Below are 19,493 nucleotides of genomic sequence, written 5' to 3' on the forward strand. Positions count from 1 at the left end.
AGCCCAGGGCTCCTGCCCTGTGGTCATCTGTGGACCCCACCGCGGGCACCAGCCGGGCCCCTCAGTATGGGTGAGGTCACAGGAAGGGACCCAGGGGATCCAGAGGCAGGTCAGGGCACCCTCCCTCACCCCCTCACCCCCTGGTGAGGGTCAAGGTCCTGGGCCCCGCCCCCAGCACCAGTGTCATTTCACACTGATGGCGAGAAGCCGAGAGAGCGCGTCTTCCAGCTAAACCCAAGGGCACGGGCATGGGCGTTCCGAGGGTCTGGTGCCGCCGCTCGGTCTCTGCAGACCTCCGGACCCCGTGTAACTACTAAAGTGTAACTTCCAACTGACTGAAAGGAAGGGAGAGTAGAGATTGGGTCCCTCGTTTGCACTGGCCTTTCAGGTGCTGGGGGCGGGGGCACACGTGGCTCACGTGGCTCTTAGGGACTGCATCAGGCAGCACAGATGTGGAATTTTGAGTGGTTTTCCAGAAAGTTCTTTTGCAGAAGGCTGCCATGTAGCTCCTGCTTCCTGTGCTGACCTCTGTGTGCCCCGCTGCACTGTGGCCTGTGGGCTGCCTCACCACCTGTGCAGAGAGTGCACAGACACTCATGCACACCCCCCCGAGACCCCAAGGTTATAAGCTGGCGTGGCGACGGAGGAGTCTGTGTACCTTGGCCCTCCTCCCTCGGGTAGGGGTCCGACGGCCATCAGCTTGATTTTGTCCCTGGGCTTGGCATGGAAGATGACCTCACAGCCATGGGTTTCACTGATGGGGGACTGACAGCATTGCACACCTGTGCTCAAGTCCCCGAGGTTGTTTGACGTTTGCTTGGGTTTCCCACAAAGCAGAGCGTGGGGGCCAGCCTCGGTACAGACTCCCTTTGACTGTGCCCCCTCGTGGGGATTGCTGGACTCCCGGACAAGGTGGCGAATCTCACCAAGCTTGCAAGCCGGAGCTGGGATTCTGTCCGGGACGCCTGCAGAGTGTCTGGCGGCCGCTGTGTTTGGCTGAGCTGTGGGTGCAGCTCGTGTCCGTCACTGTGTACCCTCGCGAAAAACTTGAGCCAGGAAGCATTTTGGTCACCGTTTTGCATTCATAAAATACTGTAAGTTGGAAAAGAGCGGGAGGGTTTTGATTGGTTTTTCTCATCTCCGTTCTCCTGGAGGGGTTGGGAGGGGTTGGTGAGTCGTGTGACCTCTGTGTGCGGGGCTGGTGCGGGGCGCGCTGTTTCCATGGTGTACCAAGCAGCCTTTCTCCAGGCAATTTGGATTTTTACCGAATTAGCTTGCAGTTAGCGCCACAGTCTCCTTATTCACTTTCTTGTGCTCGCAACTCCTTCTCTCCCCTTAACCCCTCTCATCTTATGTTTGTGTAAAAATACCTTTCTGGGATCCGCCTTGCGGCACAGCTGGGGAAGCCGCTGCCCCCAGTGAGTTCTGATTTGAGTCCCAGCTGCTCCACTTCCGATCCAGCTCCCTGCTGATGCGCCTGGGGAAACTCAGGCCTCTGCACCCACGTGGGAGACCTGGATGAAGGTCCAGGTTCCTTAGCGTCAGCCTGGCCCAGCCCTGGCCATTGCAGCCATCTGGGGAGTGAATCTCTTTCTCTTTGGCTGTCCCTCTCTCTCTGCAACTCTGCCTTTCAAATAATGAACTAAATCTTTTTGAAAAACAGGCTGTCTGGGTTTCACAGAACAGTCAGAACAGTCTCGGTTGTGGGTCCAGGCAGCGCTGTGCTGACGTCACAGGGTCGGGACGACGGCTCCTTCGTGGTGCAAGTGGAGTCCGAGGGAGCCTGTTGCCCGCACCTGCTCAGTGCACCTGGTCCTGTTCCATACGCTTGGTGACATCTCCGTGCTGCACTCTGTGGTTTAGCTGCCTGTGCTGAATCGAGCAAGGGGCCATTAGCAGGCGCCCTGAGACTGAGTTTTAGAATTTGCAGATGGAGAATTTAACCGGGAAACCTTGAAAATGACCTCAGAACGCTGGGCGCCTCCCCCAGAGCCTCGTGGGAGTCACCGAGCACTCGGCTCTCAGCTCGGCCTGGCTCCCTGCTCTCGGCCGCGGCTGTCTGAGGAGTCAGCAGTGGGGCCGGGAACACTGCCTGCCTCGAAGCCCAGCCTTGACAGGAAAGGGCCGAAGCCGACACTCCTGGCTGTCACGCTCCTTGGGAACGGGCGATCCACCCCAGCCAGACACGTGTTGCCCTGCCTGTGCATCTGCCTGGTGCTGCAGGGCTGCAGTGGGAGGAGGAGGAGGAGGGCGGAAGGGTGTGGCAGGAATGCACACCCCTCCCTCCCAGGCTCTCTCTAGGCCGCCCTGCCCCGCCTCCGCTCGCCCACTTCCTCCGGTCCCTGGTCCCTTGGCTGCTTTCTAACTGTAGGCGTCTGCATTTGGCCTCACTGATGGCAGAGCGGGGTCGCAGGAGCAGGAGCAGAGCAGGCAGGTGCCTTCATGGGGTGGCCCTGGACAGCACTGTGTGACCTGGGGCCGGTGGGGAGGTCTCAGGTGCCGAATGCCCCAGCCACACTGAGGGGACAGCACCCCCAGGGCTGGATGCCTGGCGCCCTCCCAGAGGGAGCAGCCAGGCCCAGCTCTGTGTCTTGCACCTGCCTTGTCAGAAGCATGTCCAGGAGGGGTGGTTTCTTCCTCAGGGATTTATCTGCCCCTCACTCTAGAGGCCCTGAGGGGTGAACGTGCAGAAGCCTGCCTCCTGCCCTAGCCCCCGGGAGCCTGTGTCCCCCAAGCCGGGGGCCTGGGCCTGCTTTCCCTGCCTGCTGGCTCTGGCCGGTGGGGTAACCTGGTGTGGCACTGCCACCTAGTGACCGCCCACCACGCGGCTGCTGCACATCCCGGCAGGGCTGGAGGCCATCGGGGCCAGGTCTCCGGGGTGCAGGTCAGGCCTGGGCTTCCGAAATCAGCATGGCCCAGCTGAGCCTGGTGCATGGCAGATGGGACTTGAGATTTGAGAAATCCACTGATTCAGGGCACCTCTAGGCCTGGCCACATGTGGGCCCCCAGGCCTGCCGAGGGTGCCACTGTGGCTTTGCTCTGCTGACTTGGGATTGTGTTTCTCTGAGCCGGATGCATCTGGGTGGCTCGGGGGAGCGGGAGGCCCTGTACCCCCTAGCTGCCAGCTGAGAACTCGCACACAGGCTCAGGGTCAGGGCGTCCGCGTGTTTGCACACCCGCCCTCACAGAGACTTTGCTTAGATGGCTGGGCTCCCTGGGTTTCACATTGGAAAGCAAAATGCCAATGTTGGGCGTCAGCATTGCGGCCGACCTTCCTGCCGTGACTTTGTGCACCTGCCGCTGCATGTGTTACAGCTTGCTGGTTACCTTAGCAGTCTCCCTCACTGGGCGTTAAACACCTCGGAACACCGGTTCTGTCTGTCAGCCGGTCTCCATGCCGCCAGTCCTCTCTCTCCCTGTGGGTTCTCGGCTTGACGTGGACTGAGGGCTTCTGCTGGCGCTCAGACCTGACAGCAGGGGAAACACCACTCGGGGGCTCGCTCACACTCTCCCGTGTGAGTATAGATGATACACAGATATGTAGCTTGCTTTGCATTCTGTTTGAAAAGCAGAGACACAGGGATCTTCCATTGTCAGGGTCGCTCCCCGGATGACCACAACAGCCAGGGCTAGGCCAAGCTAGGGGTCCAGACTCCATCTGGGGTTCCACACGGGTGGCAGGGGCCCAAGAACTTGAGTTGTCATCTGCTGCATTAGCAGGACGCTGGATTAGAAGCAGGGGAGCCAGGCCTGGAGTCAGACTCTCGATACGGAATGTGGGCTGCCAGGCCCTGGGGGTCAGGAGAGTCCACTTCCTGCCATCACCCACCGCTAGAGGCTCTGGCTGTGGTGAACACCCCTGGTGGAGTGAGCACTGGCAAATGGAGACACCTGGTATACCTCTCCTTTCTCCTCCTCAGCTAGATCCATGCCTCTCTGGATGTCTTTTGTGTTTATATGTGTTAATTACTTGAGTCAGTTATTTTACTGACTACTTTGAATCAAAACTGCTTGCCTCTTGTGGTTCAAAATATCACTTGGTGTACACTTCCCACTTCCTGGGGAGTGCAACAGGTGCACCTGGCAGTATCAGCATCATTTCTGACCCAAAGCGGATTTGGACACCACAACTTGACCTGGGCCGGCTGTGCTGTCTGATGACTCACCACTGAGCTGGCCATGGGTGCACCCTCATAGCCGGAGAGTCAGCCCCTGACCACATGGAAAACTTCATACAGCTGTTCTGTGGGCAGGCCACGCAGAGGAGGGCCTCAGCTGCACCTGCTCTCGTTCTCCAGCATCCTCCATTGCTCGTGTGTGCGAAACCCGGAGAACCGGATAGGCCCCTAGTACACACATGTAGAGCAAGTGCTGTTGGAGGCAGCCATGTTACAGCTCTGGGCGACTTCCCTTCTTCGCAGCATCTAACATCCCCTGCATCCCTGGTGTTGTACTTCGCAGGGTGTCCCTCGCCATCCGGCATTTCTCACTGTGCATGCAGTCTGTGGAATCCACCCTTTGCACAGGATGCCTGCCTTCTGCTCCCCGGTATGGAGATCAAACATCTTTGTTTCTTTCCTCCAACTTCTCTTGGCCACCTCTGGAAAACACAGCTGCTGGTCCCTCTGTGTGCAGTTCTCGGAGAGCACATCTTGTCCTCTCTTTTCCTGCTTTCTGAAAGATTGTCATTCTGATTAGTCATTTTTCACTAATTTTTGTCCCTTTTTTCTTTTTATGCATGCAGTGTTTTCCTGTAGCTCTTGTATGATGTGCCTTATGGAGTGCAGAGAGCCCACAGTCTGCATTATGTCGTTTCTTCCTCCCTCCCTTTCTTCCCCCCTCTATTTTTTCCATCTCTTTTTTCAAAAAGGCTTCACATCTGTGCTCATCTGTTGTTCATTCGTATTCAGGAGTGGGGACTGGGTGACAACTGGGAGCTTGGTATGGGGAGAGGGGCTTATTGTCCAGTGAAACTCAGGTAGGATGAAAGCCAAGTTGCTCCTCTGGGAGTCTTGATGCTAGGACGCGGACATCTTTGCTCAGAAGTGGCTGCTTCTCCAGAGGAAGCACTCTGTCCTCTGTGTCCATGAGCTCTAATAGGCCCAGGGAGTGCGGAAGAAAACTGGGAGTGCTCAGGTTAATTTAGAAAGTGGAACTCGGTCCTCATGTCGCGTGCTGTCCCTGGGTCAGCCCTGGGTCCTGAGTCTCCAGTCTGTCCTGTCAGGGCCAGGCAGGGAAGGCCCCTCGGTGTGCTTCACCCCTTGTCCCTTCAGCTTTGAACCTAATCCATTGTGTGACAGCAGACTGCTCTGAGCTGTAAAACTTCCATGGGTTTTATGATGGTCTGTGCCTTTTCACGGGGGGTATTTAGGCCATTTATGTTTAATGTGGCTACATATATACTTGCATAAATCAGACCTCTGGCTCCATGTTCCTTCTTGTCCTACTTGTTCTTTGTTTCTTGGTTCTATTTTTGCCTCCTTTTGGGCTGATCTTTATTAAGCTGTCATACATCTTTTATTGGGTCGTCAATGATCAGTCTTCAGTATGTTTCTGTAGTGGTTCCTGTAAGGGATGTAGCATGCCACAGCCTCAGGCACCCTGTCCCTAAGTGAGTGCATCTTCGGCTGACATCCTATTGCTCTGAACAGACTACCTGCACTTCTGCTGCCCCGGGGCTGATCCGTGCTCAGCTGAATACTGGGAGAGACCACGCTGCAGCCCTGGGTGTCTCTCTGAAGACCTCCCCTGCCTGGTTTTTGAGTCTTTAGTTCCTGGCCGCCCTAGACCCCAGCTCCACACTTCAGCACTGGGAGGGAGACCTTGGGCTCTGCTCCATGTCTCTCCTGAGCTGTGCCCTGCAGAGTCCTCGTTAGGTACTCAGCAGGGCAGTGTTATGGCTCCCTGGGGTTGGATGCTGGCTCTCAGGAGCCCCTGCCCTCTGCTGCTAGCTGACCAGTGTCTTGTGGTCCATGGGCTCAGATATTTTCTTAGATGCTTCACGAGCATCTGAATCCCGTTGCCCCGCCTGGGCTGGAGACGAGACGCACTTTCAGGTCCATGGAAAGCCACATTGCTCACTCTCTGCATCTGCTCACCTTGCCCTTTGCTCCTGTGGGTTTATCATGTTGGCTGTTTGTCGTGATGGTGGCTTTGCTGCCATGTACGCGGCATTTCAGCAGAGACCAGTGGAGATTTGGTGAGCTGATCACTTGCACTTAAATCCTCCTGGTACTCTGCAAAGCCAAGGCTGACGTGTGAGGTATTTTTGCCAGTTGCAGGATTGGCAGTGAGTGTGACAGGGGAGGATTAATGAACACGGCTTGCCAGCTGTGCGCCACCACTGTTGAATCATTTTTGCAGGGATAAAAACCCCTTATTGGTTGCACACAAACCCTGGAACGTGAGGTGGCAAGTCGGGTTCCTGGCAGCCGAGTGGCAAGAACAATTTTTGTGTCTCCTTTTGTGACCCCGCAGGCCTCATGGGGCCGGACAAGTTGAGAACATGCAGTCCTGCAGACACCCAGTCCCTGCTGGGTGACCCCAGGCCCAGTGCGGTGAGAACCACAAGGCTGCTGCAGGCTGTGGCTGCAGCTCCCAGAGAAGACAATCCAGGGAGCCAGCGACCGTTTGCGTCAGGCTAGCAGGCTCTGGGGGGTGCAGGGAGCACGGCAAGACGCTCCTGGGTGCGCTCCCTGCAGACGGGGACAAATCAGGGCCAGGAAGATGGGTGGGGCTACACCTGGGTAGGAGGAAGAGAGCCACAAGAGAGGACAGCCTGCCCCTGCCCCAGCCCTGGCCCTAGGTCGCTTCAATCCGGGAAGAATTCCATGAGTCCCTTGGAGAAACGACCCACTGAACCCCAGCAGGTGCTGTAGGGAGCCATCGGTTCTGGGATCTAAGAATAAATGCTAGACCCACAGTCAGCAGTCAATGAACAGAAAAGAACTGGACAGTATGAGAAAGAACGTTTCCTTTTAAACCTCACTCATATCTCTGTCTTGCAGTCTGTGCCCCCTGCAGTGCTGTTACCGTCCTGCAGGTTGTCTGCCCACACCCCAAGGCCCTTCTTTCCAAACCGGAGATGGTGAGGTCCCCTGCTGTGACTTAACCTTCAGCGCCTCTGTGGTCAGAAGCTGAAGTCAGCCGGAGTCACAGCCTCACCGTGGCTCAGAACAGCGCCCCCATGAGGAAGGGACATGAGCTGCAGGATGAGGCCTGACAGTGCAGCTTGGTCGTTCAGATGCTGTGACTCTGGGACAGATTGGGAACCTGAGTGTTGCGAGCACCATGCCACCCTGAGGTGTCTCACGTTGCTCTCAGAGCAGCCCAGGAGGAAGTCGGGGGCTCTTAGAGAACCTAACTTGGTTCTTAACGACCCCCTGCTGACATTCCTGACTTTAAAAAAAAAAAAGATTATTTAGTTGAAAGGCAGAGTTACAGAGAGAGTCAGAGTCAGAGTCTTCCATCTGCTGGTTCACTCCCCAAATGGCCGCAATGGGGAACCGGCACTGTGGCATAGTGGGTAAAGCTGCCGCCTGCAGTGCCGGCATCCCATATGGGTGCCGTTCAAGTCGCAGCTGCTCCACTTCCGATCCAGCTCTCTGCTATAGTCTGGGAAAGAGTGGAAGATGGTCCAAGTCCCTGGGCCCTGCACCCACGTGGGAGACCTGGAAGAAGCCCCTGGCTTCAGATCAGCTCAGCTTCAGCCACTGCAGCCATCTGGGGAGTGAGCCATCGCATGGAAGCACGCTGGCACTCTCTCGTGCTCGCTCGCTTGCTCTCTCTAAAAAAAAAAAAAAAAAAAAAAAAAAAAAAAAAAAAGGCCACAACGGCCAGAGCTGGGATGAGCTGAAGCTAGGAGCCAGGAGCTTCTTCCAGGTCTCCATGAGTGCAGGGGTCCAAGGGCTCGGAAGTGAAGCAGCAAGACTCAAACCAGCACCTATATGGGCCGGCACTGCAGGCCATGGCTTTTCCCGCTACGCGACAGCGCCGGCCCAGTCATTCCCAACTTAATGTCTGCTTGCCACAGGAACATCCACGTGAGAGGTCACTCGTCCTCCTGATCAGGCGTCACTCTGTGGCTGTGATGTGAATGTTCCTGTGAGCCGCTCTCTCTTCTGAGCCATTTCTCGGTTTTATTTGCTAAGTAAAAAGGACAACTCTCCATTGACTCCCAAGTCATAAACTACCAGCTCCTAGAGACACCGCTTTCTTCTGGGCAGGAGCACAGGCCTCGGTGCACTGGCCCGCCGTGGACGTGGCTGGAAGGCTGTCACGGCAGAGTCCAGTGATGATGGCGACACTTACTCAGAACTGTATTTCAGACTTGTGTATTTATTCAAGGTGAGCTTGCCTCGGTTTCCCAGAGAGTAATCCTCCATGCAGTTCTTGCTCAGTTACTACCCGCAATGGAAAACTAAATAAAACGTGGTGCGGGCAGAGCAGGTGAGAAAGGCATCCACGCCCAGGCCAGCGCTGCGGCTCCCAGGTGGCCACCAAGTTTGTTAAGAAGACATTGCAAACCCTCCTGGGTGAGCTTCTGTGCCCCCATGAAAACTGGGTGCCTAGTGGATGGGGGCGGGTCCGGCCACTCGCTGTGGTGGTGTAAAGTGATGGGGAGATTCCACTGAGACACAGCACGCTGAGGACAGAGCATGACTGTAGGGGCCACAGCTCTCTGTGTGTGGCAGGGCTGTGCAGGAGACGAGAAAGTGCCAGAACAGGACTGGGCGCCCAGAGTGTGCTCAGTAAAGATGGTGCAGTCATTAACTGATGGGAGACCCTGTGTTTCCACGGGTGCAGCTCCAGCTACCAGACCGGGTCACTGCCCTTTCTTTGTCCCTGTGTAGCCGCCGGGCCCCTTCCCTCCACTGTCTTGGGCTGATGTGATGCACACTATGAGCTGCAGACACCCCCCAGCCTCCTCCCCCTCCCCCCGCCTCTAGAAATCACCATTCTGCCTTCAGATACAATGCCCAGTTTGTATCTATTTATTTGAGAAGTAGAGGGAGAGACAGAGAAAGGTCTTCCATCTGCTGGTTCATTCCCCAGATGGCTGTAGTGGCTGGAGTTGAGCTGATCCAAAGCCAGGAGTTTCCTCCAGGTCTTCCACGTGGGTACAGGGGCCCAAGGATTTGGGCCAACTTCAACTGCTTTCTAAGGCCGTAGCAGAGAGCTGGATGGGAAGAGGAGCAGCCGAGACTAGAATTGGTGCAAGCAGAGGATTAACCTGCTGCACCACAGCGCTGGCCCCACCACTGCCCAGTTTTACACTTTCACGTGTGAGAACCCAGTCCTCCAGGGCCCTGCGTCCACTGCGGTGAGATACGTCCGTTTTGTGGCTGCACGGTGTGGCATGGTGTACATGTGCCTCGCTTTCCTTAACCACGTGTCATCAAGGGGCTCCCGGCTGTCGGGACATGGAGTGCAGGTGTCGCCGCTGTGCTGCCTTCCTTTCTGGGGACCCTGGGCCCCACACTGAGGTCTGCGAGGGGTCTCCGTGCTGCTCCCCCGATGACCGTACTCGTTGGGGAGCTACCTGCAGTGCGGGGGTCCCCTCTCTACAGCTTCTCCAGCATTCGCTACTTCGTCCCTTTTTGCTATCAGCCATGGTAACTGGGTTGAGGCGACGCCTCTGGGTTTGCATCGCCCCACAGCTACCGATCAGAGTTTGTTGGCGTTGCTGTTGCTGAGGCTTCTGAGCCCGGGTTATGCATCTGTCTGGTGAGGAACCACAGCGCTCGGGTGCCAGGCATGGGTTCCAGCGCACGCTCCAGGACTCCTGAACCAGAACCCAGGCACCCGCTGAAGCTCCACTGTGCACGGAGCACAGCACTAGCACCCCAGTCCCTCCCACATGCACGTGTGACAGGGATTCACAGGGATGCTGGGAGCCACCCCAGGCCCCCAGCAAGGACAGTCTCCCCCCCAGACATCCTGGCTTGGTCACAGCGGCTGCCCTGAGCTTGCAGCCACATGGGAGCCCCCTCCTGCCCACAGAAGGTCCAGGGCACCCCCAGGCTGCTGCCCGCTCCCCAGCCCTTTCCTTCCAGGCCCTCTAAGGGCCACAGAGCAGCCTAGAAAATGAGAATGTGAGGAACCCAGGTGTGGGATTTCAAATTTTTTATACCAGATGCAAGCATTGTTTCATCCTGTGGCCCGTGTGCTGTGGGAGGCCTCTCCTGCTGTGGTCGCCCCTTACCTTGCTGTGAGGCACCAGGTGCTGCGGGTGAAGCTGCCGCCCACAGTGCCAGATCCCCCGTGGCCGCCGGTTCAAGTCCTGGCTGCTCCACTCCCAGCCAGCAGGTGACAGCCCAAGTCCTGAGACCAGGATGGATGGCTTCAGCCTGGCCCAGCGCCAGCCCCCGGGCCACGTGGGGAGTGAACCCACAGATGGAAGATGGCTCTCTCCCTTTCTCTGTAGCTCTTTCAGATCTTGGAGGGGGTGGGAAAGGGCGAGCAAGGGCAGTCCAGCCCCGTGGCACCCGAGATGGGGTGGCGAGGACTCCTCTGTAGAGTAGTGGGGGCTGGGCCTGCTTTGCCGCAGAGACCAGAGGTGGCCGTGGCCGTGCGCACCCAGGACGTGCACCGGGAGCAGCGGTTCCTGGCCTTGCTGCTGTCTGGGGTGTGAGGTCGTGGCTTAGTGAAACTGAGACAGGACATCTGTTTCTGATCTAAAACCTTCTCAGACACCTCACGGAACAGCAGGGACCACCCGCACCCACGAGTTCCTTGTGCGTGACAGGGAGGACAGCAGCTCCCAGCCCGGTAGGGCCTCCGTGGCCAGTTTCTGTCCTCTGGCAGGATGCTGCGCAGAGGGGCCAAGGACGGGCAGTGGGTGCGGGGACTCCCGGGGGGAGGGCGGGCAGAAGAGGCTCCCAGCTGGTGTTTGCTGAAGGCCAAGGAGCAGAGGGTCCCGATGCCAGGGGCAGACCCAGCTCAGGGTCCATGCTCCCGCCCAAGCTGCAGAGGTGGTGCCTGTGTGAGGTCCCTGGGGAGCCAGGCGCGTGGGCACAGAGGGCCGCGTGTTGCCCCTCAGGCCAGTGACATGAGCACTTTCGTACCTTGCAGCTGCCTTCCGGTTGCTGTGAGCGTCTGTGCGCCTCCTGAGGCTTCTCTGCCCTCGGGCGGATCCAACACCTGCCAGGAACCCGGGAGCCGGGGAAAGCGAATCCCATGGTAAAGGAGTGGCTTTCTCTGCTCTTTTCCAGGTACCACGACCAACAGGACGTCACGAGCAACTTCCTGGGAGCCATGTGGCTGATCTCCATCACGTTCCTGTCCATCGGCTACGGCGACATGGTGCCCAACACGTACTGCGGGAAAGGCGTGTGCCTGCTCACAGGGATCATGGTAGGCGGCCGGGCCCCCAGCCAGCCTCGGGCCCTTGCTGCTGCTCCTCCCGAGCTTCCGCCGGGCTCCGTGTCCCCTCCTGGCATGCACTGGCCTGCGTTTCTCAGGTGCTTTCCTCGTTTGAGGCATCGAAAAGCATGTGGAAGGGCTTAGACGGCTTCCGTGACGTACAGTAGTGTTTAGTCTTGTAGCAAGTGTTTGCTAAGTGCCAGGAGTGGGCCGCCCTCCCAGGAATGCGGGCAGAGCAGCCCCCAGCTGCCCCGCCCTGCCTTCCAGGTGCGTGGAGTTTAACGCACAGCGAACAAGTGAGGGCTCCTGCCCTGGTGACCAGGACGCTGGATGAGCTTTGGGGCTGGGGGGAGGGGCAGCTGGTAGGCCAGGCCAGGCCTTGGGAAACTGCAGAGCCATCTGTGGGACGCCCAGACAGCTGTGCCCCTTCTGTCTGAGGACCCTGGACGGGAAGGCAGCAAGTTCCCCTGCCTCCCAGGAACTGGGGCAAGGTGTGCTCAAGTACCATGCATGCTCGGAGTCTCCCGTCTCCATCTTTCCCTTTGCAACTCAGGCTTTAACAAACTGTGCAGAGGAAGTGCAATCTCCGGCACTCCTGAGAGCACAGGGTCACCCAGAATCCTCTCGGGGGCTCTGTTTCTGGGGGCTCCTGCAGGTGGGTCTCTCCCATTTTGGTGGCACGTGGTCTCGCTTTCACGTGCTCGGCTTTCATTCTGAAGGCGACAGTTCACCTCAATGCTAAGCCCGGCAGATGCAGAGTTTCACAAAGGCCCGCCTCGGGTCATCAGCCTTGCCCGTCTGCTTCCGGAAGCTAGCTGAAACGGAGAAATTACTGTGTGCCCTCGTCTTAAATGTTCGCATTTCAATTCATTAAAATTCAGAAGTATGCTGTAATTTTAAAAATTTCAATAGCTCCATGTGTGTCGTGAGTCATCTCTCTGGGAGCCAGGGACAGAGACTAAGACCGCTCTGCAGGGCTCTGAGCAGAAACACGCTGTTAGAGGAAGGTGCTCGCTCATACTGCCAAGGCGGAGACAAACGGCAGCACCAAGAAATCACCTCTGCCGGGAACCAGAGCCCAGGCCACGCTGTCCTGCGGAGCGCTCTCGTGCCGCGGGGGCGTCGCAGAGGAGCAGCCTTGTTCCAAGGATTCCGTGGGGAGGCTCAAGCTAGCAGGCAGCGATGCCCCGTCCCCAAGGTTGAGAAGGGCCCCATGCTCGCTTGGGGATGTCGTTTTCAAGCACAAGGTCACGAGGTGCCTGGTAGACATAGAAGAGTCATTCAGGACACTTTCAGAGAAAACCATCTGAGCCAGTCACGCATGTGCGTCTCATCCTCTGCCCTCCCTCTGGGACCTGAGAACTCTGTTTGGGGTGTCGTGACGAGCAAGGAGACCTCGTGGGCGCTTGCTTCTCATGGGCACTGGTGGCAGGCCAACACTGCTGCGGCCTAGTGCCAGGGCCAGGGCAGCATCAGCTAGCTTCTCCACACTGCTGCTGACACACAGAGAGAGTGAGTGAGTCACTGAGTGTGTCAACCTTATCCTATCTGGCATGTGATGCCTCCACAGACACTACACATCCTGACAGCTCGGACTTGTCGTACCTGGGAAGGCGTGGGGTGAGGGTCTCTCTCCTCTTCAAGCACACCGCAGGTCTTCCATTTGTCCCCTTGGCTCCGCTGTCCCTGTGCACCTGGGACAACTCTTCTCGGCCCGCGGACACAGAGTGTAGGTGGCTGAGCTGTGGGCACCATTACCTTTAGACATGGGGTGTTACCTGTTCATTCGTGGGGACGCAGGTTACCCGCTAAGTGCATCTCTAACACCGCTCTAGGGAGCCCGGGACTGTGCACCGATTCCTGCGTGTGGAGCAGGGAGCCACCCGGCACACCGGTCACGCAGTGCACTCCAGGGCAGTGCTCCCGCCTCCATGACAGCTGGAAGCCCCACGGCGAGAAGCTTTTAAAATCTCACTCAGCGAGCAAACTGGAAAGGCGGAACCAGAGCAGCAGCCTTGACACCTCGCTGACCCTTTTATCTGCGAGATAAAAATATTTGATCATAATCCCGTCAGCCTCAGACCTGCCCTGCCCTGGCTTAAAATCCAGGGAGGACGCAGCGGAGGGCATTCCCAGACTGGAGCCGGGCTGGGGCCGGGCTCCCACCAGGGGCAGCTAGGATCACCCATGGCGGGACCTCGCCCCACCTGTCCCTGGGCCCCACTTTCTCCCCGAGTGGGGCATCCCCCTCCCCCACTGGACACAGCCACCCCGAGAGCCAGGCTGGAAGCCTTGCCATGCAGAACAAGGGAAGCGTCCAGCCTTGCATCCGACATCGCCTGCCCCTGAGCGCTGAGCATCGTGTATGTCTGCTGTGTGTTCTTTCCCTCCGAGGCAGGCCCGGCACGGGGAGGGTCTTCTCCCCACACGCACCACAGCCACACCCCGCATCTTCCCAGGAAGGTCCCATGAGGAGTGCGTGACAGCGGCTGTCTCCAAGGACAGCACGCAGCCCCGGAAGTCTGGTGACTGAGGGGATGCAGGCCCTGCCCGCCCTTCCTGGGCGAGGACGCCAGGGACTGCCCTCCAGCAGCAGTCAGGGAATCGTCCACACAGCTCCCTCGCATGCGCTCCAGCTTCCCGACCCGAGGACCCCCGGAAGGCGCAGGGACAGGGTATTAAAGCCGAGAGTCTGCTGGAACTGCATTTGCCAGAGTTGTGGGACAATTACTTCTGTCAGGTGAGTGCAGTGACAAAGGCACTCAGGGTTCGAGGGCACTGAGCCGTGACCCCCAGCACAGCCAAGTAGGCGCTGCGGCCAGTCAGTCACGTGCCCGTGCCTGCCCTCCCGAGGACGCACTCACACATTAGAATAACCATTGCACGGCTGTTTTGTTCACTTTTATGGAAAAAGTAGGATTTTTGTCATTTTAATTATAGGGTAATTAAATAGTCTACTTACTGTAATAAACTGGCTATCAAACTGCAATTTGAAGTTTTGGGAGCTTTTAGACTTCAGTGTTTTGAAGGCAGACGCTGATTTTCATTAGCCGTGCTCCGTGATGGTGAGGATTCTGGAATGAAAATTGTAACACATACGTATTATTGCAGCGTCTGGAACACGCCGCTGAAGCAGTGTCCCCTCATTGACTCATGGCCCTGAGTTTTCGGCGCCTGATCCCAAGTGTTTCACAGTGACTCCCGGGAGCAGCTGTAGGGCCGCCGGGTAAAGGGGTGACCTGAACTTCTGCACAGTCTAGACACAGCCTCTGAGCTGTCAGAGAATCCAGGGGCCCCGGGCAGGGTCCGGGGCTCTCGGGTGCTGTCTGCTGCCCACCGTCCGCTCAGCTGGATCCAGCTCAGGATAAGGACATCCATGGTGCCCGTCACTCTCTCCTCTAGGACGAGGAGGCCTCTCCTCCCGTACCCCTCCCTTTCTCCCTCCCCGAAGAGACTGACCTTGTTAGAAGGAGAGACGACAAAGCACCCACAGAAAATCTAAGCCTTTGCTTTTAACATCCTGGCTTCATAAACAGTCATCGGTGCTGGACACCCAGGCGTCTTGGAGGCAGGTTGGTGATTCACACAGGTGTCCCCAATACCGCAAACGGGAAGCACAGGCAGTCGGGACACCCTGGCTAGTGCTGGTGCTGGTGCTGGTGACCAGGACGTGACCCACACTGGGGCCTCCACAGCCTGGCACGGCGGTCCCACCTGCTCTCCACCCATCGGGGGGCTTTGCAGGAGTGCTGGCAGAGCTCACGTAGGAGCCCCCTGATCCACTGTGTGAAACAGAATGGTCCTGGGACCGTGTCCTGAGTGGGCGAGGACATCACCCATCCCCACGATGGCCGGGAGCACTGAAGTGCGGGCAGGAATTCACTGGAAGCTAGACAGCTTTGCAGGAGAGCCGGCCGCATGGTGGGCAACTCGGAAAACTTGAAAGTCAAGGTTACTTTTCTAAAACGTGATTCTGTATATATCAAATCATCTCATGGTTTATTAAGAACTGGGGGAGGCACAAGCTTATGGCTTCCTTAAATTAATGACCTAAAGAAGAAAGGGCTTGGTGTCTGACCAGAGAGAGGGTCTGAGTGTCTCTGGACACCGTGTGCCCACCCCAAGGGGCACAGCTGGCATGATGGAGTGAGGTCCAGGTCCCAGCACTCAGCTCCAGCAGCTGCAGCCTTGTCAGCGCACGAGAGAACACTCGGTAAGCAGGGGGCCAGCAACAGGAAGAACAGAGCCCAGGAATCAACACAAATGATAATCGACTTCCAGAAGCTCTGGATGCCAGTGATTTTCCACTCCTGTTGGGAGTCTGATTTCTCTCCAGGAGGATCTCAGCAGTGGCCGCCTGCCAGGGGAGACCGGTGCTCAACCTGTGCGCCGACTGCCTGCTCACAGCCTCTCGTGAGCAGCAGGGGCCCCTCGGGTTTCCACACCCTCTGCTCCCCGCACCTCACAGGATGCGCGGTTGGAGGAGCACAGCTGTGACAGGTGAGGCGACGGCGCACAGGGCACTCAGGCTGGCCCACATGCCGTCCGCCCCTCCCTGACCTGCCGGAACTGTCATGCTGGGTACAGACGCTTCCCAGGACCCGTCTTCTCCCCACCAACACCCAGCTTCCATGTGTGCACACGGCACAGAGGACCAGGGCACCCACTGTGCCGTCTGCATGACTTCCAGGAGGCCTTCGCAGGGAAATGGCTCCTGCTGGGACTGGACCCTCTTCGGGTAGAAGGCTCTGTGTGGCGCTTGCTGTGTTCCCTCAGCCATCTAAGTCGCTGACTGCCCTGGAGAGTCACTGCACACGGCCAGGTGCAGAGTGTCAGCACTGGGGCGCCTGGAAGCGGAGCCCCAAGAGACTGTAGTTCACACTGCAGGCCAAGAGCTATGGACCACAACACGGCCATGGCGTCGGCTGGTTTTACTGAAATAACCACGTTGTTCAGTTCTCAAACATCTGCACGTCCAGAGCTTCTCAGATAAAACACCGTGAACCACAGGAGGCTTTGGACTTCTGGTCTTCGAGTCCCTGTGCTTCATCAGGCACCGCAGCTACGGACCTGGTCGAGACAGGAACACGCGAGGAGACACAGGCATCCCCGGGGGGGGGGGGGGGGTCAGCACTCGAGGGCCCTCGCTGCCACGGACCTGTGCTCCAGCTGGTTCATCACGCGAGGTCCCGCGGCCTCGTGGCCGCCTCTGCTGGGGCACTCCCAGCGCCGCGTTTCTGTGGGTACGGATTTCTTCTCAGAGCCAGATGGGAGGGGAACTGTCTCTCGCGGTACCAGCCCCTCGCTCAGCCGTGCCTCTGTCACCCTTCCTGCCAGCAGCTCATTCAGTGAGCCCAAAACGTCCTCCTCCAGCCCACAACTGAATAATTCACTTCTAATTCAAATGAAAACATGACGACGTAGATAATTGTACAGTACGGCGCAAGCGAACCAGGCCCACCCTGACTCATGAGGAAAGATCGTTTTCCTAGGTAGGATTTTCGAGAGTTGGAGATGAAAATCGCCCGTCTGCGCCAGTCCACTCCCCAGGTGCCTGCGGCAGCCAGGGCTGCACCAAGTGTCGTCTGGAGTTGGGAACTCAGTCCAGGTCTTCCACGTGGGTGCTGCCGCCCAGGGTGTGTATGAGCAGGAAGCTGGAAGTGGGAGCCGGGCTGAGGCTCTAATGGAGACGCTCCAGTATGAAGCCTACAGCATCTTAGCCAGGGTCCCTTTATCAGTCAGGCCACCACGAAGATCTCTTTAGAAGAGATTTACAAGATTTAGGTGCAGTCCCCAGGTGCAGTGAATATTTTTAAGGTGGACGTAAACATATACTGATAGACATCATATAAACTGTGTGTGTGTGTGTGTGTGTGTGTGTGTTTCCGAGACACACACTGCAGACTGGAGAACATGAGCTAAGAGCAATGCTGCAAGCTCTGTGACCATTTCTCATTAACAGATACTTGTGATGGTGGCTACCACCAAGTTGCTCTTTTGTGGCTTTGAGGGCTGCTGATGATGACAAAAACCAGGTTACTCTGTGGCTGTCGCCCGTGAGCCTCCTCCCCTGGGGCTGACATGGGGTGCTTAGGGCTCCGGAAGGAAGCCTCAGGCTCATGTCTGGGCTCCTCTGCAGGAGCTCCTGCCTGTGCCCACCCTTAGCTCCCTGACACCCTCTCAGGGTGAGTGTCTGTGTGCAGCCGCCACCTCCCTGCCCAGGCCCTGCGGGAGCTCAGCTGGCCTGCTCTGTCCCGGGCCAGGGGTTGGTGGCCATAGCAGGACTCGTGCCCCTGGATGTCTTCACTGGTCCCCCAGCCAAGACCCTCAGAGCCGGGAGCAGCACGCCTTGCTCACAGAAGGGGAGCCTCACCGGAGGCCACTGCTCATTCTCAAGAGATCTCCGTGTCAGCCTGTGACTGCAAAGTTCGCTGCAGCATGAAGGTGACCCAGGCTGGCAGAGGGCAGGAGCACCGGGCCATGCCTGCCGTGTGGGCTCAGGGCTCAGCCATGTCTCTGTGACCCCAGCTGTAGGGTGGGCAGAGCAGAGTGCAGTCCCCGTGTGCTGGGCACGCTCACCGCTGCCCCTCCCAGCCCATGGCAGTAGAGTGGCGGGCAGGCTGTGTCCCCACCTGGGCAGAACCCAGAGTGCTGCTCCTTAGAGAGCCCCTGGTTTCCGCACTACGCCTTCATGCTGCCTTGTTCACCATTCCTGCCATGATGGCACGTGTACTGCTGTTCTTCCCAAGTCTCCATGAACTCTGCGAGCTGCTATGTGCTATGTATCTCCTGCATTCCCAGCGGGCTTTATCCACATAGAACGCTTCAGCCCTTACCGGGAGAGACGCTGGCTTTCTGAGGCCAGGGTGAGGGTGCGCTGCTTGTGTGTGTCCATCATGTTTTCTGGGACACTCACGGCAGACACGGAAGAGCACCAGTTGCTATGGTGAGACAGGCAAGCAGTGGGTGCCGAAATGCTCCACGCACCGGCCGCCACACAAAGCGGTGACGCTGGGTTCTCTTCTCTGCCTGGTTTCAGGGTGCTGGCTGCACGGCCCTGGTGGTGGCCGTGGTGGCAAGGAAGCTAGAACTTACCAAAGCGGAGAAGCACGTGCACAACTTCATGATGGACACGCAGCTGACCAAGAGGGTAAGTTTCCACCCCCTCTCCCCGGAGCGCCGGCGCCTCCCCCGTCAGGAAGCCTGGCTGCTATGCTCCCGTGGGAGCGGAAATGCCAGGGTTTGAAGGCTGAGGCACTCGTGGACTCAGTTTCATGTCTTCACGTTTTTGAGACGAGGTTACGCCTAATTTTAGGTTAGGAAATGATTGGGCAACCTTGGTATTTGCTCCCTGGTAAAAATAGATGCCCGAAATCCAAAACAACAGGCACTTACTGCCGGAGCGCAGGTGTGGAGAGAGCGGTGCTGAGGTGGCTAGGAAGGAACCTCTGTCCACTGGAAGTGGGGATTTTACGGGAAGATACCTGAGCAGGCCTGTCCGAAGCTTCAGTGAGGAGTCACTGCTGTGAGGACAGAAGCTCAAAGACAGATAAGCCACAGCGTTGAGAAGCCCGTGGCAGGGGCAGAGCTGGGCCCCTCCCGTGGCGGCAGGGTTGGTGGAGAAGGCTGGAGATGGCCCAGCCTGTGCAGGGCAGCAGGGACCCGCGCCCATGGGGCTGCACCTCAGGCTCGGCGCAGCAGCAGGAAAGGCCGCTATCCACCACGTGGAGTTACTCACGTGGGCCCCGGGACGGTGGGGTCAGGCAGTTCTGCTCGCAGCTGTGGTGTCAAGGCAGATGGCCGTGTCAGAGCATAAAGAGGCGTGAGCCTGCCTGGCAGTCCTGGGAGACTCCGGATACCAGAGTCGGAAACCCCTGAAAGGCGGCACTCACCCACTAGACAGCCACTGCCCCAGTGGCACCAGGCTGGCGTTAGAATCGCCGGCTGTGCCACCGCCACCTGGTGCAGAGGGAGTTCAGCACAGTGGCAGGTGTTCAGAGCGAATGTCAGCACGTGCTAAGGGACCCACCCTGGACACAGAAGCATTTCTCGGTACAGCTGGTACTGAGGAGTAGAGCAGGAGCCCTCTGGTCTGACCTGTCAGGCCCCACGGTGACAGCTCCACGTGT

At 57.9% G+C, this 19,493-nt stretch overlaps 1 protein-coding gene across 6 annotated transcripts in view; it reads left to right on the plus strand.

Annotated features, from left to right (window-relative positions):
• Positions 1-19,493, plus strand: part of KCNN2 (potassium calcium-activated channel subfamily N member 2) — a 319,374-nt gene that overhangs the window by 287,501 nt on the left and 12,380 nt on the right. For all 6 annotated transcript variants that reach the window (XM_089334803.1, XM_051834539.3, XM_089334804.1 and 3 more), the window contains 2 exons: positions 11,214-11,355; positions 18,404-18,514. In XM_089334803.1, the coding sequence (XP_089190929.1) occupies positions 11,214-11,355; positions 18,404-18,514 (253 nt within the window). The remainder of the gene's footprint in view (positions 1-11,213; positions 11,356-18,403; positions 18,515-19,493) is intronic.

Source organism: Oryctolagus cuniculus, chromosome 6 (assembly GCF_051225735.1).
Source record: "Oryctolagus cuniculus isolate XC-2025 breed Fujian yellow rabbit chromosome 6, ASM5122573v1, whole genome shotgun sequence".
In the NCBI taxonomy this organism is placed as follows: domain Eukaryota; kingdom Metazoa; phylum Chordata; class Mammalia; order Lagomorpha; family Leporidae; genus Oryctolagus; species Oryctolagus cuniculus.